This window comes from Mizuhopecten yessoensis, unplaced genomic scaffold (genome assembly GCF_002113885.1).
Source record: "Mizuhopecten yessoensis strain PY_sf001 unplaced genomic scaffold, ASM211388v2 scaffold716279, whole genome shotgun sequence".
Lineage (NCBI taxonomy): Eukaryota > Metazoa > Mollusca > Bivalvia > Pectinida > Pectinidae > Mizuhopecten > Mizuhopecten yessoensis.
Window position 1 is genome coordinate 205,226 of NW_018480037.1, and position 23,477 is coordinate 228,702.

Genomic DNA, 23,477 nt, shown 5'->3' on the forward strand with positions numbered 1-23,477 from the left:
CGAACGAATAATAGATTCCACCCTTTTCCCCACAATAATAAAGGCAAATCACCATTTGGAAATGATTCATACTGTAACCTAATCATTGCATCAATACGATATGTAAGTCCTTTGTTGTTTAATGTTTTCGCAAAATGCACATCATTCATATTTTGTTTGTTTCCGAGGGATATGAGCAACCTTCTTGCACATTGTTTGCTGAGGTGAAAATAGGCCTTGCAAGGGAACATGAGCCTGTCAGTGTCAGTCTGTTACATTATCTTCACATAAGTATCCTACGAAGCTGATATCACGAAAATAAACCCGGTTCATTTCAATTATTTGCCGAAACTAATTGTATATTTAATTTCAGAAAAAGCACGACATCCGAAGTTGTAATTTTCATTAAAATTTATTCATAGTGAAAATTCATGTTCGAGTTCTCTCCCCTCTTATGGTGAAGTTGGGTAGAGTCCCACCCTTTTTTCTATTTCACAGATCATGAAAAGTTATATTTTTGCTAATTTATGTTATTTCCTCCATACTCATATGAAGCAATGAAAGGTTGCATGCCTTTTATGGAGTTTGAATAGTTGATTTTTTTTCTTCTCCCAAATAATATTGATTTTGCAGAAATGGGTGATTATTTTATTGTTGGAAACACAATGGCAGTAATTTTGTAAAAAAAAAAAGTATGATAAAGAAATTTCCTTTATATAACTCTTTACTTTGCTAAAGTAAAAGGGTGAGTAACTTCAAGAAAGCAAAATGGCAAAAATGGAACTCTTGAGAAACGTCATCCTTTTTTTGGTAGAAGTAAAAATCCCAGTTAGTCTGCCGTCACCTAATATAAGTACAATTAACAATAAATGTAATCATGAAACAATTATGACATCATGGACAAATTTCACTTCATAGTGATTCTAAAAGACATGCTATATAAAATGTAAGTAATTGCCAATTTAAGTAATTCACTGTGTGTGTCCTTAACTTTGACATAAATATATTCAATCAATATAACCACATAACATAATTAGATAATTCTATTTTTTATATGAATTATAGTTATATTACATTTCTAAGTAAAAGTATGTACTAAATCATACCCTTGAATCTTAAACAGATTATATGTCCTATAACTAACTGAAGAAAGGACTATGTATGGTTTGGGCCTTTTTTGGCCCCAAAATCCATCAAAATTAAAGATCTACAATAGAACTTTCAAACGAATGTTTCTTATTTTGAATACTTCCCCAGTACTATTATGTAAATATTTATTTGTGTTTTTAATTTTAGCTGCCATGGTAACCAGGCCATATTTGCATAAATTATTGAAATTTGATTATTCAGTCAATTTTGACAGGTTTTCACCTAGTTTTTCTCTTAGCTACCATAGAGTGCACTCTTGAACAAGCTTTATATTTCTCCTAAATATGTATTACAGGTGCCTACACATTATCCTTTGATATTAAGTTTGTTCAAGCATGTGTTCTATAGTTTCTAGGAGAAAAACTATGCAAAATATCACAATTAATATGCACTGAATATTCAAATTTTTCTAATTTATGCAAATTTGAACTTGTTACCATGGCAACAATAATTAGAAATATAGATAAATATTTTCATAATAGTATTTGGGAAGTATTCGAAATTAAAGAAACAGTAATTTTAAAGTTCATTTAAAGGTTTTGAATTTTGATGCATTTGGGGGCCAAAACAGGCCCAAACCATACATAGTCCTTTATTACATCACTCCAAACTACATTTGTCTGTATTTACTTTGTTGTTTGAGAAACTGCAACGTCGTACCATAATTTCAAACTACTTCTTTTTTTTGTCGCCCTATATTTATATTTTCAGATAAATGCAGTCTAAGAAATGTAAACTGGGGTGAAGGATAAAGATAAGCATCATCTTCAAAGATATAATGAAGTTCGTTTTGGTGGGAAACCGAATGGGAAAACTTCGGTTGTGCCGATTCTTTGGCAGTGACAGCCTGAAGTCACGGTCTATAAAAGAACAAGACGTGATAAGGTTGTGCTTGAAAGATCAGAAACAGGTATGGGAGAATTAATTTACATCCACCTTTTGTTTACACCTTTCAATTTAAGCCGTTTTCTGGTCAGAAGTTAATTGATTAATATATCTAAGCATTTCCACAATTCATACCAACTTAATGTAATTAGAATTTTTCTTTTAAAATAAGTTTTGTTCTGAAACAGATTTCATTTGTCATAAGTATTTCAGATGAATGTAGTACGTTCTCATGTAAAGGAAAGCCATACATTTTTTTACCATTGTAAATGATCAATTGTTTAACTGCTCTTTCCCTTAAATTGAATGATTGCTTTACTTAATTGTTGGTTTTAGGAGGGGTTTGTCGAATACCAAGATACTATGCTGATTTATAGACTCTACACAAATCTTATCTTTATTGCTGGCACATCATTGACTGAGGTAATGACTTTATCCTAAACCGAACTAAATACTAATAAGTCATGGAAACATATATGTATTGTTCTCACACAATTGTCAGCTAGTGTTCTCATTAAAAGCTGGTTGCCGGCAAAAATAGCCTGCTCTTCATCAATTAAACCATCTGTTTATTCAGAATACACATACTGGGGGGGGGGGGACATATATATATATATAGGATATATAGGTCAAATTGTGAGATTTCAACTTGCTGTTCTTTTCAAGTCAACCAACTTAGCGAGAACACTGATTGTTCTTCTAGCTATTTGATTAGCACTGATATTAATACTAGGCCTCCTCTAACACAATATTATATCAAAATTATCTCAATGTCTGAATTAAGCTACATATATTATGGTAGCTACCAGCCAATCTGCCATTTTGTCTTCCCACTCTTGTCTATCACCTCAGCCCTATCACCTTACCATTTTCAAACTTTCTTCCCCTCAATCCTATCCTGTCCAATGTATCCCTTTCAGTCCTTGCCTCTTTGCCTTTTTCTCCTCCACACCAAATACATTGAACTGGATGAGTATTTCTATTTCAACATTTTTTTGACAAGAACATTGGTTAAATGTCCAAAGGATTGGACAACAGACTCAAAAATGGATGAGTATATATGTGATACTAAATCATAGTGTTGGAACATGGTGATAGAATGTATATTTCACTAAGTATTTTTTTCTTTTGTAAAGAAAAGAAAAATAATTTTAAAAAAATACAACAGAGTTCTGAAATAACATGGTATAATAACCTTATTTTATAAAAGATGGAAGTATTTTACAAAATGTACACATGCTTTTGTACTTTTTGTTGCAGAATGAACTAGCGGTGATGGAAGTCCTACAGAATTTTGTTGAAACAGTCATCAAGTATTTCGAACAAGTTGTGAGTACAACAAGAAAATATTCCTTCTGACGAAACACTTAATTATTTTGTATTAAAACATGAATTCAATTTGATAGTATGATGTTTATGTACTGTTCCATTTTATACCCCCAACAAAATATAGAGTATGTCAAGGTCAAGGTCCTCCTAACTGACTTTTGAATGACTGAATATTATTTCACTTACTACGATAATTAAGTAAGTCATATACTTAACACATGATCTGTACCACTTTGGACAATACTACTTCAAAAATGTCTATATTACCACTAAACATTATATGGTGAAACTTCACCATAGTTATGTGTATTTTAATTAGAAAGCATATTTAGGTGTTTAATATATGAACTACCTGTCATAATTGTATCAATTGTACAGTGTCTATGTATATCATCTGATAAAACAAAATATCATACCGTATATTACCCCTGTTATTGCAAGTGATGTTGAAAGATGTAAATGTCATAACGACATAATGATAATTTATTCTAATTGAGTTGCCTTTTCTTGTTTCAGTCAGAGGAGGATGTATCCTTTTTAACATAATTGTACTATTTTGTTTTCTACATATGATACTAAAAAATGGTGCTTTTTGGCAACTTATAATTGTGTTCATAAGGACAGTTGGACAAAATAGCTTTAAAATATGGTTTCACCGAGGATAACTTACCATATTTAATAACGAGTATGCATTAATTCCCAAGGAGATTTAATTGTGTTTTTGACCTGGCAAATATTTGATGAAAATGTATCATAAAGAGCGCTCTATGTCTGATAATTTCATTTTGCCATTCAAAGTTTCAGCATTATATTGTTTAAATAGAAAAGAAAAAAGGGATAAAGCTCTTCACAGTTTCATTGAATTCTTGCTGGCACATTCAGATCATTCCAGGTAATACTGTTGTAATATTGTATATTTTTTCTTAACCTCCCAGTTTGTATATAATATGGACAAGATCCACATGATCCTTGATGAAATGGTGGTTTCTGGAGAAATAGCAGAGACCAATAAATCAAGAGCACTGCTCCCTCTCCAGCTTATGGATGCCACCAGGAGATAGTGTTCACCAAGATCCATTTGTGTAAGATCTTAATTCCCATGTCAGATCTCTGCCTAAACCAATAGAAATAAGCTGTTTCTGGAGGAGTGTGACCTCACACAGCTATAGCTGCTAAAACCATCTAAAAGAAGCATGGTATCACAGATTCATAGAGTTGAAGCCATTCCAGGAGAGTTATGACCTCAGAGATGTAAAACTATTGAAGAAGAGTCTAGGTTTAACAAAGAATAGCTATTTCAGGAGAGATGTGACCTCACACACATTTTACATGAAGCATTCCTGTACTAAGGGTATTGAATTTGAAGAAAAAAAGTGTGAGACTTGACACAAGGTGCAAAGAGCGTGACCAAATAAGGAAAATTGATGTTAATCTTTAAAAGCTTTGAAAGACTGCTCCTTCATATAGGTTACCAGAGTTTGACTTGGTATTAAGTATCCCTGGGCAAGGGGAATTGGGTTTTATTTAGATCATTGAAGTCTGCAGAAGACAGATGATTACCAACTAAGAGCCCAATAGAGGAAAAGAATATTATTTCCAAAAACACTACTTTTGAATGAAATGAATTCTATTTTGAATAAATAAAGATGGTGATTATCACCCGTCTGCCTCTGAGGTACAAGGATTGGGCCAAATAGAGGAAATAAGGATTTATCATCAAGAGACAATTGAAAAATATGACGAAATATTTTGATTTTATTTGCTATGACATATCCCATGTCCAAAATAAATCAATGTTATGTTGGGCCCATCCTCCCATCCGGGGCATAAGTTTTTAAAGTTTTTTAATGAACACTTCTGAAGAATAGGTTGACATGTTTTAACTTTTCCATATAGAATTACAGGAAAATGCACAATCATATTGCTGAATTATTTGATACATGTACTAGCACATTTTCAGCTTTTAGATTTAATTTGTTCGTTAGGAATACATATCAGGACCCAGTTGTTCAAAAGGTGATTACCTTAATCAGTGTTAAGTGCAAATTTTATTTTTTTGTGTTTTTTAGCCGAGTATTTTTAAAACTCAGCCACAATATGAGTTCAAAAGTTCCAGATAGAAAATATTTAGTAGAGTAAAATTAGATGCAAAATTACAGGTTTTTACCTTGTATAATGACAAAAATATTAGAGGTTGAAAATGTCGTTAAACAGTGAATAAGTATAATGACCTGTTCTCTTGTTGTTTGTGTATTGTGTAGATACCTGTATGTATACCGTGATGATGACCGTGAAACTGGAGAAAAATCTAACTATATCACTTATATTTCCCAGTCACTTAACTTTGCTCATTCACGTTTCACTCATGTGTACTCTATAACTAATTGTAAGCATAATGAATGAGTTTGTGATTGATACTTTGACAGAATTATGGTATTATTGAATTTCGTCTTGAAATTAAAAGTCTGACTATGCCGTTTCTTCTTGAGAAAGTTGTATGTTCATCAGAGAAAGTTTCTTGGTGTGTGTTAAAAATTGGATAATTGAGAACTTGTGACAAAAATGTTGAGTTTCATTTTTAAGATTTAAACCATTTGTCTTGTTATGTCCTCTAGAAGTTATCTCCCTTAGAACTGGTGCTTGTGTTTAAACCAAATGAAAATGATTTTGTGTGACACTAAAAAGAACCGTCTGGCTTAAGATTTATCAGACAAGGTCTTTGAATGGGGACACGAGACACGAGACACTCGCCGTAACCTTCAAACCTGGTGTTGAAATAGGACTTTATGTGAAATGTGTATTCTGTTATAGGTTATTTGGCCTACCAGTGTTGAACACGTTTCATGTAGTTAGTTCAAGGTGCACAAACATTGTCATTTGCCACTTGTACCTGTTTTAAGCGGTTTGAATGTTTTGCACATATTTGTTTCCCTGATTACTGACTGACCTTGGATACAATTATCTTGATCAGTTGTTGCCAAATCATGCTGTAATGTTTAAGGTTTATTTAATGCATTTAATTTATGATGTTGACAGTATTACTACCAATCTGTTTCAGATCATCCATACACTGAAACAGAGTATCTTCGACATTTAGAAAACAATATTATCCCTGACACATACAAACACACATACTCCTAAATCATTGACAGATTTAAATGTACTTATAATGGAGTTTTCAATTTCTACTGAAAGAATAATAATAAAAAAGAACTGTTGACATTAAACATTTATTTAATTATCCAACAAATTGACTGGGATCGAGAACATCAAATTTCATTCCGTTTCCAAGTGATCCTGATGTACTTCCAGCACTTACTCCACTCGTAAACTTTGACGGATCTGTCATACTGGAAGAGGCCATCATTTGCTGATTAAGTTGATTTGGATCAAAGCTAGCAGAACCACCACTGCCACTGCCAGATCCACCACTGCTGCTTCCAGAACTGCTGCTACTTCCACTACTACTTGACCCGCCTCCACTGGACGAAGAACCACCTCCCATCATGTTGTTTGGCGACATCATTTGACTTGACCCGCCACTTGGACTTGATGAACTTCCACTTGATCCACTGCTGCTGCCCCCACTGTTGGACGCAGAACCACCACCCATCATGTTACTAGGTGACATCATCTGACTTGAACCACTTCCAGATGAAGATCCTCCCGTAGATTGGGAACTTCCTCCACTTCCTCCACTTCCTCCCATCATCTGGCTTGAACTACCTCCGGATGAGCTGGAAGGTCCTCCCATAGATGAAGAACTTCCACCTCCACCCATCATATTGCTTGGTGACATCATTTGACTGGAACTGCCCCCTGATGATCCGCCACTCGAACTTGGAGATCCACCGCTGCTTCCCATATTTTGCAGGAATTGACTTGGATCGATTTTGTTTTTATCGGGACTGTTAATAGCATTCGGATCAAAACTTCCAGAACTACTGCTGCTACCTCCGCCAGAGCCGCTACTACTGCTCCCACTACTTCCAGAACTACCTCCCGTCATGCTGCTTGGCGACATCATCTGATCTGATCCACCTCCTGATGAACTTGAAGATCCTCCCATAGATGATGAACTTCCACCTCCACCCATTGTATTGCTTGGTGACATCATTTGGCTAGAACTACCTCCTGATCCGCTTCCGCCAGACATTGAAGACATTTGCTGCTGCATATTTTGAATATTTTGCTGAAGCATATTGTTGTTCATCGATGTTGGATCAAAGCTGCTACTGCTGCCCCCACTTGCGCTACTTCCACTGCTACTGCTGCTTCCACTGTTACTACTTGGTTGTGTCTGTTGCGTCATTTGGTTGTTTAAAGCATTAGGATTGAAGCTGCCTGTACTTGATCCTGAACTGGAACTGCTTGAAGAGGGCTGATTTCCACCACTACTAGCGCCTCCACTGTTCATGTTTTGTTGAGCTTGCTGCATCATTTGGTTGTTCAGAGCATTAGGATCAAAGCTGCTCGAACTTCCACTAGATCCTGAACTGGATCCACTCGAGGAAGACTGACTTCCACTACTGCTCCCACCTCCATTGTTCATGTTTTGTTGTGCCTGTTGCATCATTTGATTATTAAGTGAGTTTGGATCAAAACTGCCCATCGATGAAGCGCTAGAAGAACTTGATGAAGAACCTGACATCATTTGGTTAGGATTGAAGCTGTTACTAGACCCCCCAGCACTGCTACCGGAACTGCTTCCTGATGATGAACTGCTAGAACTCGAAGATGGACTCTTTGAACCACCTGATTGCATGAACTGTTGAGCTTGTTGCATTTGTTGCTGGAAAAGAGCATTTGGGTCGAAACTTCCGGAAATGCTCCCACTGTTCGCGCCCGACTGTGAAGATCCACTACTACCACCGGAAGGGCTTGCGGGGTTACTTCCCCCTGGAGATGCTACATTGTTTGAACTCCCTGTCAGAAACGACTGAGCTGCCTGAGATTGCTGTTGATAGATGGCGTTGGGGTCGAACGAAGCCCGTTTGAACGCTGAAATAAAAATGCATATTAGATTTCTTAAGTAGTAATATGGGTGACAAAATAGGAAAGACCAAGAATAGTTAACGACAATTTAACATCTACGAGAAGCAGAAAGTAATACGAAATCCCTTTTTTTATTAGTCTAATGCATTTCGTATTTTTTATTGTCTTTGCATCAAACAATATTTAATTCACACTCAGCCATATAAAACTAGTCTTAACTTTCTCGTAGTAGGTCATAAACCATGTGAGAAGATGTTACGTGAGCAAATTGCAAAACACCGTCAATACAATAATTGCCATATTGGCGAGTAATCCCAATAATTCGACTAAATACTGTACACAGGTATATAATTATATAAGATTATCCGAAAGATAACGGAAAACGTATGTTTAGCCAGGTAAAGGACCCGGAACAATTATATTTATTTAGGAGAGAAAATATTTTGATTTTCTGAAGACCAGTTATATTAACTGTCATTTTCCTACACAAATAAAAGACGCTGATCAACTGTTAATGATTCCTTAGATAGCTGTTATATCTTTCGAATGTTTCTTAACTTTATGTGACTCTCTATAGTTACTGTTTAGTGCACTACGTTAACCCTAATTATTCATTACATACCAGTAGGGCATTTCACATAATTTGTGAAAAGAAGCACTGGTTAACCTATGCTAAATGAACTGTGGTGGGTTGTCTGTTGCTATAAATCACGGCAGTGGCGTGTAGGGTTTAAAGGATGGGTAGTGCTGGTAGTATTTAATCCATAATTATGTTGTTGATTGAAGGATATCGCACCATATGATCCGATAATTCCAAATGACGTCGTATATCCAATGACACATAATGATACAATTTAAATATTTTGAGTAAAAATCCTCAATAGGCAATCGTATTAAAAACTTAGATTTCATAAAGTACTCTTTTAAGCTACTACTTGTGTTCTGTTAATCGCTGGGAAGGTGCACGTGGAATTTGATTTACAATTAATAAGATATTATTTATGGAGGTATGTAAACAAACAGCTTAATAGGCTAGTGACATATCAATGTTTAGATTATGATTCTGCCAGCGTCGAAACTATTGTGCGTAATATACTTATTGTCACACTAAGTGGTATGATCTTGATTGTGTGAGGTTTTAAACCCTTAATATAAGTTGATATAGTATACAATAGCTAACCTTGAATGAAAACAACAAGGAATCAAATATAAGTAAATGAACATAGCAACAAAAAGAAGGCGAAGGCAGTGTGGACCACGTCATCAAATCTCCTTACCAAAGACGAAATACAACAAATAGGAAATCACCTTGCCAAGGACGAATAACTGCAAATATGATGTCACCTTACCAAGGACTAAGCACAACAAATAAAAAATCACTTTATCAAGATAGAATAACTGGAAAAAATAAATCACCTTACAAAAGGAGAAAGCACAACAAACAGGACTACAACATATCATAATCAAGGACAAAGCACGACAAATGGAACAATAATCTATCGCGGACAAAGCACGACAAATGGGACAATAACCTAGCAAGGACAAAGCACGGCAAATAGGAAAGCAACACAGACACATGATATACTAAAACAATGTAAGGAACATGCAAAAATAAATAGGAAGACAAAGTAAGGAAGGAGAAGCAACAAGGAACAGGAAAAGATAGTATAATCTAAGGAGAAACAAAACATAAATTTGAACATAATGACAATATAAGCCAAACATATAACCCAGTAATACATAAATATGAAACGAGAGCAATATCTTTTGGTTTTATAGCGGTTGGTATGATATTGTATAAATATTAATATTTATGATTACCTGGGAGTGCATTGCAGCATGCTATGCACATGAATGCTATACAAAGAAGCATGTTTGTGGCCGCTGATGGACGTCGGGCTTGTGTGTAGAATGGTGCTAGTGGACGACTCTATTGTCGAGGTCACCTCTCAGGTCAGACCTTTATCTCTCGGACATGCTGTCGTATAATCACCCAAAATGTGTGGCTAATCAATTAGATGGCACAACATCTGCTCCCCATCTATCGTTATGCCGTAATGGCATGACTTTAGTTTATCGTCACCATGCAAGTTCGATAGAGACACATCAAGCAACAGCCATTGCAAAATGTCTTCATATCCCAAACAGAATCATTTATTTTGTGCTTGACGATTGTACGTACAACAAAGCTAAAATACATAAACAAGTAGTTGTATCCACTGCTTGTAGAAATAAAATCTATTTTTATGATTGTAAATTATATCAATGATATACTAAAGAAATTACTTGACAATGTCTCAAACTTTTTTTTAGCTAAGGCGTTAGCCGCCAGCTATTGGTATTACTTTAGTTAATGAGCTCAGATATTCATAAATGTCGATTTCACACAGACGGCCTCTAGCGGTAGTCACTGGTACTAAATTGAATCATATACCGGACCTACTGTCTTTATTATGCGTAACTTTGGACTCAAATGCACTTGAATGGCTTGTAAATATCATTACTTTTCTTTATAGAACATATGATCTTATCACAACGTCGTATTCTTATTGAAAATGCACCCTGTTTATCTCAATCGGGAACTGCTACTTGAATGTAGGTCATGCATGCTACACGCAACTTCCGGTAAAAATACTTCAGTTAATGAGCTCAGATATTCATAAACGAGACATAACGTCACCTTCTAGTAATACTAAACAAACTGCAAATAAAATCCATTACCACGGACTCAAGTTCACTCAAACGTCATTGGATATAATCTTATTCTTAGTTAGAACTAAGTATCCTTCTAAAACTTCGTATTTACTCTTGGAACTGTCGCTGGATTAACCCTTTACACGGAAATATTGTCCTGTGATTGGCTAAAATTGGTGACATTTACGTCCCTGTTTACAATTATATATTGCGTGGTCAGAGCTATGAAGCGGTCCTGTTCCAACTAACTGAGGATAATCAAAAGTGCTAATCAGTAATAATATATCTGATTCACGCTTCATATGATTATAATGTTATCAAAATATTGCATATTCGTTCATCGTTAAAATAACAAATCCTTACTAAAAACTCTAAAAAAAGAAACGACGGCCATGTTAGATCACGCGTGATGTTATCCGTTTCCTTATATGGCCTTCACGGCCAAATATAGTATTACTACTGATGCGGTCATGTTTACTACAATTTCCATATTTGGTCATGACACCCATATTTAGACGTCTGACCTATATCGGAAAGATTGAGGAAGTTTCCAACATGGCAGTCAATTAGGATTTCGCTTGCACTTGTTACGTAAACTTGATAATTTAACGAAATATAAGGCGGAGTATAACTTACAATTATGTAGGAGATCAACATAAAAAGTTCATATTACAAACCTATTAATGGATACGGATCCTGTCAATTAATTCTAAAATCGCCTCCGTGTGATTCACACCAGGCTTGCCTAACTAAAATGGGATCAACCGGCCGGGGCAGATGAGACCGGGAATCATGTTAGAACTAGCCACTGTCCTTCTCTAGTTCCATATTGGTATTCTAACCTGAAGGCTTTTTTTACCTTCGCAGTATTATCATTTTGTTCTATTTTCATCATAAGATATGCTATTGCATTTTTATATCGCCTTCTCGCTAATTACAGCTCAGCCAGAAACGAAAATATGCTCCGATAGGCCTACATTTTATATGTCTGTTGGTGTGATTTGTGTTTTTCGTTTATTGAAGTATTACCATATAACAGGACTCTTTTATTTCAATATACACAAAAACAACAACACCTTCGGAATGATTTCAGACATATACTGCGGGAAAACACGAGTGATCTCCCTTACATTTAGACATGCGCACATTTTACTTTCGTTTTGTGTAGGCCTAGACATCATTCGCAACGCGAAGCGGAAAAGACGAAAATGCAGGCGAGTGTTGACTTAATGTTAGGCATGTTGTTTAAGCAGCATTGACAATGAACAATATACATACACTTCTGCAACGTTTACCTACTACTGATTCATAAATAAGGCTATGTATCCCGATTTCGGTGACTTGTGGCCAAGCATGCGGCCGAAGCCGCAGAGAATGGCGCATGTTGTCAGCGGCGATGACAAAAAGGAAGGTGCTTCTACGGTATGTATAGCAGTTATTATGCAAAAACAAACATAATAAACGGACGTTTTACTCTAGTGAATTACAGCGTCACGAGGAACGTCTTTCTCCAGACGTGTTGCAAAATTTTCGAACTGCTTAGTTGCAAACTGATTTCACTTAAGCGTTGTTTGTGAGGATATTTGGCCTTACATTTCTTCTCATTCAGTTAAAAAAAAACATGTTATAAACATTGTATTATTAGATTCATTGTGATGTTGGCTTTCATTGAAGTTTCAATTGTTATACTACTTGATGTTTTGGAAACTTAAACAAGTATAGTAGTTCTAAATATTATGAAATGACAGAAACATTAGGCCAAACAAATTACTTGTGTTTCTACTATCAGAAAAAAATAGGGTAGGTATGTATTAGCTAGGCATTTTATTGTTAATTTGAAAAATATCTTTACTGCGCTAATATAGAGCAGGAGTTCTGACTTTAACAGTGCATATAAAAACTTAAGGGTATTGTAGAACACAAATCTGAGATAAGTCTGGTTAACCACACTGGTGTCGAACACACCAATAAGTATAGTGTGTATAATATATCATAGTTTATACACATCATATTACTATTAGTGTGTCCAGTATCTGTGGGGTTAGCATAAACTCAATATTTGTTTTAAACTTTTAATTGGCCTTATATAATGATCATTTATAGGTCAGACAGGGTTTGGTTTCCAATTCGGAAACTAGACCTGTTAAAACAGTTATCATTTGTAATTTAGAGATTAAATATTTCTAAGCAGAAAAAAATGAACTATAAATATTTTTCAACCTTTTCTGAGTTGTACAATTTTAGAGTATCTTCTGTCTGAAATCTGAACATAACTTGTTTTATGATAAATGTGTAAAACAATTCCTCATACTGGGGTAAAGTTTTTCTATATATAGTCCCAAAAACTACAGATAAAATCCTTGAGCACGTACAAGATACAAAAATATATATTTTACGTCCATTTTGCAAAACATACAACATAAGCTACAAAGACAAAACATGAGTATAATAACAGAGACCAAAATATTACAACATGGAAAAATAAAATAAAAACATGTATGTACATGTAGTATACTGTAAGCTCAGAAAAAGAGTTTATCACTTGGAAAGCACTTAATAGGCACATTGAACACGGTAAGCACATCAGCACATGGTAATTTAAGCACATTTAGAACATTTGCATACAGCACATAAAAAACAAAACCATAACATGGAAAGCTTATTAGCACATAGTAGGCACATTTGCACATTGTAAGCAAAATAAAGGAGTGCAATGGACATCTCCATGTTTCCTGGTTAATTTCTTCTTTATGGAAACAACCAGGGGAGAGTGATGTTCTGCTTCATCTTTTGTATTAATGAAAACCGTGAATATCTAAGTGCGTGTGTTTAAACTAATTTTGTTTTGTTTTTACTGGTACCTTTTTATGTACACATGTTTTACCACCTAAGGAATTAGATGTCTTAAGCCCCCATATGATGTGCTGTTATAAGTTGAATTTAATGTACATTTTGTTTATATTTAGTTCTGCTACCAAAGAGATTGACTTATTGAAATGTTTTTGAAACATTTTAATGAACTCCTCAGCTTTAATGCCTTATTTCTCACTATACAAGCTCATATTGCTATGCCTCCTATTTGTTTGAATATCATCTCTAAACATTATTGCTGGTGCAGAAATTATATGGTAACTATGTTCTATTTTAGGGGGGGAAAGCAATCAATATTACAACAGACAGGGATGGTTATTGATGGGAGAAAGGAGGATGAGAAATAGGAACTGTACCAACTCTCTCATACCTTTGAGGACTTCATGAACTTTTTCAAAAGGCTGCAAGAACTATACCAACAGTGACATGACATTTTGAAATCTGTCAGTTACTTTATAGAGGAGGAACCTCTGACTAAATCATTTTCTCTCAGACACATGAAAGCCGAGTCCACAGATCCTTCCATCAGCGAATAGTTCAAATGTAGTTCAAATGCTTTCCTCGCAAACTTTTCCTTAATGGAGAAGTCAGTGATCTTTACTTGGAACAGATTGAATCTGTGAATATTGATGCTGAAAGCCTGATGAATGTGATTGAACAGCCCCTACTTGATGCTGAAACCCTGATGAATGTGATTGAACACCCACTACTGACTAAGGGCACAAATGTTGGAAACAACGTTTGTTTTGATCAATATAACACTATGGGTGGTGGGAGCAAATTGGAAAAAAAATTAAAAGTATGTTTTTAAAGATAGAAATACTGGTCATGGCTTCCTTTTAGTTTTTGTCCAATGAATTAAAAGTCAACGCAAATGTTAAGTAGTAAAAGAAATGTAAGATCCCTGGTATACATTGTACTTTTAACAATGCTTATGATCAATATCAATAAAATAAAATAAAAGTTATAATATGTAACTTGATATTTGTTAACTTCGCTCGATTTTACTGTGTCCAACATTTGATATTAAATCTTGTGTGATATATGAGAGGGATAGCACACAAGATTGTATCAATGTCAATGAAAGCAATTATTTCTTAAGTTTTCAACCATATTTCTTGAAACTTCATTTCTAAATTTCATACATCAATTGTTCAAGACAGTTTTAAGGTCAATTTCATTCAGTCAAGGTGAAGGCTACAGCTTCACAACCTGTTCATGTACATGTGACAGAGAAATTGTCAGTGCATTCCTAACTAAGTATTCAAACCAAATTTTATAAACCTTGATCCATCATTCTCAACATTAAATCATGCACTACCTGTTTGCATATACACAAGCAACCTCAACTTTCAATAAGTCCTGTTGTCAACATTTGTTGCACAATGCTATCAGTTCTGAAACCAACAATCATGACAACTGTAATAACATAGTATGTGTTCTAGCTGGTACATTTGCAGTACTCTTTTGAAATGTATTTGAAATTAATATGTGCATCTTATTTCAAATGCTAGCCTATGAAGATGATAAAGCTGAACATATGCTATAAAGTTGTTGTTTTCTTTGTGAAGAATTTATGCAATGGAAATAGAGGGAAAATAATGTAACTCTCCTAATCTTGTGTGTGTGTGTGAGTATGTATGTTTATATTTTGTTTATCTTATTCAATATTGAAACATACAACAATGTATCATATTGAATTAGAGTGCTTTTTATATTATTTGTTCATGGGAACACAGATTCAAAATAGTTCCATTTTTCATAAGAAGAGACCTTTTCACTGCAGTGAATATGTAAAACACTTTATTTAAAAGTTTTTCAAAATTATTGAGAGACTTGTAAATTTATGGGTAGCAGTAATCCACTTGCTTATCCACAATTTAGTTTCGGCAAGTAAACATCCTTATAAATATTGTTCTGTAACAATATACACTGACTGATGCAAAATTGAAACTTGAACAAAATTCACACGTATTAAAAAGCATGCCAACCCTGGTCGATGTGCACACTTTACAAGATAACTTGCTTGAATATATATTGATCAATATACAAACTTAGACGATAAGTTCAAAGTTGAGTGAAATCCATGCCTAATTAATTAGCATACTGTACTCTGATTGGTCAATGGTTTTATGCCAAGTAACTTTGTTAGATAAGGCAAGGGTTGATATCTTATTCAACAACAAAGGCAAAGTTCAAAGATGTTCACAATCTGTGCATAATCTATTCAATGGTTTAAAATAATCAGGTATTGGTCAAAGGGGTAAATGCCAGTTTCAGTTTTTAATGTTCTATGAAATACATTGTATGGACAAAGGGAAGCAATTCCAAATTCCTATGCAAATTAATTATCCAAAGGTTTAAAATGATATATTCTAGAGGAAACTTGGTACCACTCTTCTGACAAACCTATAAAGATATACTGTACACACAAGAAGAATAACTTCACAGTGGTACACTTTTACATAAAACTTTGATTCATAACAAATTAACAGTAAATCCTTCTGTACAATATGATGGGAACTTCGTCTTTATTTTGTTCTCCATTCCAAAAATAATATATATATCTTTTGCCTTAGCTTTCAGTACTTTCAGTACTTTGATTAGATCTTCTGAGGCTTGACTTCTGACGTGGACTATAACTGTAATTGTCTCTACATGTCAGCATGCGGTCCTTTGTACGCTAACGTCACGGTACCCAAAAAGGGACACTTTTTAGATGAATATCAATGTTCTTTATACCATACTATCAGTTCCAAAAATGTTTGATCATTTTTCATCAATAGATACTATCCACTTTTCATTTCTATCTCAATTTGATATTTCGGGCGCGTGGTTCTATAAAAAGAACACGAAACTACATCAGACTTACGTAGGCCATTGAACCGGCGTTAGTGTACGCCGAAAGGGCACTTCCTGTATTTTGGCGAATATTTCGGGATAAACGATCAATATCGGCAGAACATATGCATACTTGAAATATTTTAGAGTCGACGAGGGTTCTGATTAAATTTCTTCTCCAAACTAGCATCAGTTTTGATATAATAGACTTTTGAAAACTGTATACATAAAAGTACCGTCCCGATTTGGGTACAGGTGTAGAAAGAACGACTCTTGGTATCAAAACTTGCTTTATTATGATCACCAAAATAACATTTGGTTGTTCTACTTTCATAGGCAGTCGTATTTGCTGAACTTTGTCTTGGTTGGAGTGTAGACAGAATCTCGTCACCTGTTCAAGAGTATCATCAGCAAACATTTCCCGAATCCCTTGTTTGGCTTTCTAAAGTATCAATTGTCTTTTAGAAACACATGTTGCCGTTTGATTTATAAGGAAAGTAGATTGACGTATTTTTATATAAATACAATGTTTATATAAAAGTCAAATCTTTGTGGAATAATTGTACGTTTTATCCTTTTTAAATAATGTCACCATTCAAAATTAAATTCTTTTACTTCTCATTCATAAGCAACGGACTACGTTATCATGAAAAAATATATTAATACACATGAAAATAATTGATTACAAGAAAGAAAGAAAGAAAGAAAGTAGACCAGGGGCCTGTTGAGAATTGTATATAATATAAGTTCTGGGTTCACCCGTAATTTTACTGCCATTTTAAATGCCTGCACAGAAAAAATATCTCAACACTCCCTTTTTGTTCAGGGATTAACACAGGGCGGTAAAACATTTACCGTTACTCGACCTGGAATACCAAAAGGTATCGTATTCCTTCGTTTTGTAAGTCGAAAATTAATATTATAATAACTACCTTACTCCTGAATGAACATATTTGAAGGGTTGTGTTTGTCATTCATCAAAGGTGAGGCAGTGTGAATGGAGATTTTCAATCATCTCTGCATTAAATGATCCATTATATTAGATAACTGAGACTATAAAACATTCTGTCAACCATGTACGAACCATCACTCGATCAATAGTTAACTTATATGTCGGTCAATAATTCACGATTATTGTTAGTGAATACTTGAACCTAAAAAAGGTTTTCTTGTGTCAATTCTGGGATCTCATTTTTACTTTTTATCGCTTTGTGTGGCAGGAATTCATAAATTATTAAGGTATATACTGCTACTACCGGCATATTTGTCAAGTATGTGATATTAAAACAGGCTGGTTTACTTTTTATCTTTAAAATAGCACTAATAATAATGAAAAATACTTATCTTGTTAATATAAAATTAATTATGGTTAAGTGTTTTTAAACCTTAACATTGTGGTATGAAAAGGTCATAAAAAGATAAAATTATTCAAAGTTAAATGTTTTATCATACGGAAGACCTTTAACAATTATATGCTTCATGTATTTACAAGTTCAACCAGTCTGATTGGATTTTATTGACGTTAGAGACTAGATTTCTCTGATAGTGTCAGACAATATCATTACCTACCAGTACCAACCTGTAGGAATATTTGTTAGCTTAGATAGTGGACACATACGTTCACAATCAGTATTTTTTGAAAGCTTTGTCCAAAACTTTAAATGTGTTTTTGCTTATTACCTGTTGAAGATTATTTGTCTTTTGAACCAATGACTTGTTTTTTTTTAGCAGAAAGTATTATAAAATTTTGTTTCAAACATTAAGTGTTATCAAGTTGACTAATTGGACACAAGTTCAGGACCAAATTGTTAAAGGGTTTTATACCTTAATGACACTTGAATGCAAATGTTTACACTGAATTTTATTTAAAACCAAGTTGCCTATGTCACAATTTAGATTTTTGTTATCAAAGTTATAAAATATATATTATCCAAATTTCCTGAGATCTTATCAATTTGATGATACAGAAGTTCCCAGTGTAGTAGATATTGGGTGATGGTTTCTTTATGTACACCCAAACGGTAAACTGGTGTCGCTGTACAGTATTAGCCGGTCTTTTGGCCATGTTTACTTTACAATATCTTTGTTGGTAACTTCATATTTAGACGAAGTTATTATTTATAGGAAAACTCCACTGTATTACGTGAGCCATTCATGTCACTTTGGTATTTGTTATTCATAAATTCAAGTATACAATCGTTCATTATGTACATTCCATTTTAAACAGATTGTTTTGGAATTCATTGATAAGAAGGATGGGGTAAATAAATAATATGAGAGAGATAACTATTACTTCATTTTAGATCCCGATGGGTTTAACATTCTTCACATAAGTTATAGTGTAAATTGCTGCTTCTTTAATGCTGTGTTTTGTTGTATGCTGGAACTTCCTACGACTACATAAATGTTCTTTTAGTGCGAACAAACATTTAATCGAAAATATTGATAAGTAAACTTAAGTTAGATTTATTTTGTCACACGAAGTACGTTTAAATCAGTACAAGTCTTTAAATTACCATTATTATGTCTAGAAGGCGATATAGAAAAAGTTGGCATAGACGGGAATGTTGACCTTGTCACGAGAATTGATCCTTTTAAGTTTAAATAATAGTAAGTTGGCAGCGTATGAGTACTTTCGTGTACAACGACCGTGTATTTGCATTTCCTATGTAAAGAATACTAAACGATTAATGATTGATGATGAATTATGTCCAATCTCTTGTATAGTGTATAATCAAATATAACCTCTCGAACTTTAGAGAGTAAATTATGTTTGAGAATAATCTTACAAGAGTGGATAAAATCACAATCAGACATCTCTAATTGAATATCTTGTTTCTACCGCGACACATAAGTACATTTAATTTTCGCTAGCCGAATGCTCTGATCGAGAGAGAACTATCCGTTAAGCGTGACGTCATAAGTCGACATACGTAATAGGCAGGTGTGATGAAACTTATATAAGTTAAGGCAGACATTATAAGATGCAGTTACTTTTTTCGTGGAAGGAGTTGTGTGAAGACAAGAGACCCATGGGCCTAACGGTCACCTGAGTTATGTAAAAACTGATGTTATCGATGTTGCCAAATGAAAAAGAAATAATTTTGAAACAAGGGTAACTTGAACTACATGTAATACAAAAGTAGTGTGAAAGATCTGGGTAGTATATGTATTATGTACAAATAGTGGTTCTGTCATTCAGCTGAATTTTGGTAAAGCACCTTGCGACCCTTCCATCTATAAGGAGTGTTTGATTCCACCATATCTGGATCTTGAGAAGAAGAATTTAGAAATTTCAGTCAATTTGACCCTTTTTTGCTCCACCCATCAACCCCTGGGGGGTCAGTCAGGGCTCATATGTGCATACCATCAAACTGCTATCTAATACTGATAATGCTAACCAAGTTTGAATTAATTCCAATGGAAATTAAACAAATGTTGGTCCAAAATGTGATTTCCCTATATAAACCATAGTAAAGTTAATCCCCTCCCCAGGGGGAAACGTGAGATCCCAGGGTCATGAAATTCACAATTTTGGTAAAGCACATTAAGACCATTCCATCTATAAAGAGAATTTGATTCTACCATATCTGAATCTTGAGAAGAAGATTTTTGAAACTTCAGTCAATTTGACCCTTTTTGGCCCAACCCATCACTCCCTGGGGTCAGTCAGGGCTGATATGTGCATACCACCAAACTGCTATCCAATGCTGATAATGCTAACCAAGTTTGAATTAACTCCAATGGAAAGTAAACAAATGCTGGCCCAAAATGTGATTTCCCTATATAAACTATAGTAAAGTTTATTCCCTTAATTTGACCCTTTTTGGCCCCGCCCTTCAGGCCCCTGGGGGCTGGGGGCCATATAATCCACAATTTTGGTTGACCTTTTGCCATGGAAGGTTTCTGCAAAATGTCATTAAAATTGGTTCTGGAGTTTTGGAGAAGTCGAAAATGTAAATTGTTTACGAACAGACGACGGACGACGACGGACAAAAGGCGATCGCAATAGGTCACTAAAGACTTTGTGTCTCAGATGACCTAAACAGACCACTGCTTCCATTTTTGTAGCTTTATTAGGTAAACGAGTTGTCAACTCAACTTTTCGAAATGATGTATGTCGTTAATGATTTACCCTTTACAAGTATGTACTGTCTTAAACAATGAGTGATTTGTGTATATGTGTAAATTTTGAATATTGTGGAAGAAAAATAAATAAGTTTGAAATTTTCGTGAATCAAGCCATTTTTTTTTAATATTGATTCATGCTTATGATGTTTCATTAATACAATTGATAATTTGTTTTATCGGCGGATGTTTTGAAAATTCAAAAAAAGAACATAGGTACTATTTAAGGGCCTCGCGAAATGTAATAAAAAGCATATTCTATGTACAAGCATATTCATATAATTTATTACATTTTTGCCAGTGAAATATCGGATTCTATCAACTTGATAAAACTGATATTTTTCACACTGTGATAAATATCGAAAGTGATATTTTCACAGTGTGAAAATATTACTTTTTGGTATTGACCGATCATAACGGTAGCTCATATTCGCTGCATTCAAAGGTAACGATTTTTTGTTCAGATTCAAATGAAGCGACGGTAGAATAAGAGGTTGTGATGGTAAATGTTTGTTACACACATATACACACAAGTATTTACATATTTATACAAGTAATGACATTTTTAAAAGCAATCATGCCAGAAAATAGCAGAAAACGTCGGAATTGCGTTGAGAATCCTATTCAAAAGGGCGCGCAGGCTTGTTGTCAAGCGTGATGTCATTAGAACATGGCGCTAATAATTACGCTTCTGATTCCCGCCCTTTTTTAATACGTAACATTTTCCCTATTTTATGCTTTAAAAATGTAACAATTATATTTCACTCGTGTGGCGAATATTTTGATATGTTTCACTTGTGCTGTGCACTCGTGAACAATATCAAAATATTAGCCACACTCGTGAAATATATTTGTTATTACTGAAGACACCGTTGGATATCCTCTTTATGTCAGAATTAACTCCGATTGCCATTTGAGTAGTTTCTCACATACACACTCCTCGGGTTTATGCACACACTATAATGGGTGATACGCTATTGGTAGGTAAGTTGTCGGCCTATTTCAAAAGAACTGGCACCAATACAGAAGTTTAATCTAAATACACGAAAGCTGCAATCGGTATTTTAGTTTGGCATTCGGCAGTTGATAAAACACAATACACATATGATTTATGATAGTGATATGATTTAAATCTGTGTTTGCTTTTCTGGAGATATTGTACATGTCTATTCCTCACAGTTACAAAAGATGGTAGTGAATGACCTGTGGTCTCGTGTACTTCAGCCTAGATTGTATGGTAGTGTGTAGATACATGTATATACTAGACATATATCAATTAAAACAAGAAATTCAAATATACATCAATCTTTTGAGATGGCAGATTTTTATTTACTGATTCATGAATTTACTGGCTCAAATTTCACACAGACAAAATATGCTGTAACTTTTTTTATAATAATCCGATACACTTATGTAAAGACTTTTGTCGTCTATTATGAAGTTAGAGGATAGTTATACTGTGACGACTTAGCTGTCCCTAGCACTTCACAGAAGGTTTACCCGTAAATAAATTGCAGACTGGTAATCTCTTAATAAAGATTAACGGATCAGTGAAAGCTAATAAGCCTGTTTTGCCAAAAGATTAATTTAAAAGTGTTTTTGCCAGAAGGTCTTACCAGTTGTTCCAAAAATAATCTTATAATGAAAATATTGACCTTGTAGATGTTATGTTAGAATTTTTCAAACAAAGCCGTTGCCTTCTTATTGCGACACATTTTCCCCAAGCACTACTTATACAGTTTGACTTTATAAAAAATCAAAAGGACTGACCAATCTGGGTTTAATATATGTAGATTAATAATGTCACAGTGACACTGCTAACATCATAACGGTGTCGCATAATGCTTTCGACTGACAATGTAAATGCTGAACGGAAATATTTATTACGTCACAATATATTGTTCCTGTGACATGAACGAAATGTATGATGACGTCGCGCCACCATGATTATTCAAAACAACTGAAACGACGCTAAATTGTCATGATACATTTTCAAGAGTTCGTGTAACATTGATAATTGACAGACGTTTTGACACTGATGGAAGTTCAACCAATGTAGTGTTGATATCACATAGGTACACAGTTGACGTCATAATGGCACAATGTTGATATCAATCCAGGTTTTTAAAATGTCATTATATGATGGTTTTCACGAGTTATATTTTAGATCATTCACGTTCCAGTTTCACGATGATCATATTAAGGGATTTAATTAACACATCAATAACATTAACTCTTGTTCTAAATCCATATCAAGATAAATATCACAATGCACTTGGTCATATTGATCCGATGTATGAGTATTGAAGGTGATCTGGTAATTGATGATTAAGCGGTGCCTGGCCTTTCAGAATCGTCGTTAGAAAATGTCACTTTCTTTTTAGCTTTTATGTCAGCCATGGAAACGAAGCCGAAGAAGTTTGTAGAACGTCCAACAACTTTAAAAGAATTTGTTTTCCGCAGAGAACTTTGTTGCGGTTTATTCTGCTTGGTTGTCTTTCGAATACCCTTTGTTTTATCCTGTTTATTTGTGATATTTTGTACCCTAGCGGGTGTCTTGTTCTGTGTTATAACTTTTGTGTGTGTTTTCACCATACTTGCTGTAG

General features: G+C 34.4%; 2 protein-coding genes across 2 annotated transcripts; one reads left to right on the forward strand and one right to left on the reverse strand.

The window, feature by feature from the left end:
- Positions 1–17: 17 nt before the first annotated feature.
- On the forward strand, positions 18–5,821 carry LOC110442562 (AP-4 complex subunit sigma-1-like). The gene is made up of 6 exons (XM_021486225.1): positions 18–102; positions 1,840–2,038; positions 2,350–2,436; positions 3,274–3,342; positions 3,859–3,870; positions 4,278–5,821. The coding sequence occupies exons 2-6, from the start codon at positions 1,907–1,909 to the stop codon at positions 4,401–4,403; spliced, it is 426 nt and encodes a 141-aa protein (XP_021341900.1). The 5' UTR covers positions 18–102; positions 1,840–1,906; the 3' UTR covers positions 4,404–5,821.
- Positions 5,583–10,438, reverse strand: LOC110442561 (uncharacterized protein DDB_G0271670-like). Its single transcript, XM_021486224.1, has 2 exons — positions 10,159–10,438; positions 5,583–8,343 (listed from the first exon to the last, which is right to left on the reverse strand). The coding sequence occupies exons 1-2, from the start codon at positions 10,208–10,210 to the stop codon at positions 6,581–6,583; spliced, it is 1,815 nt and encodes a 604-aa protein (XP_021341899.1). The 5' UTR covers positions 10,211–10,438; the 3' UTR covers positions 5,583–6,580.
- Between the last annotated feature and the right edge of the window lie 13,039 nt (positions 10,439–23,477).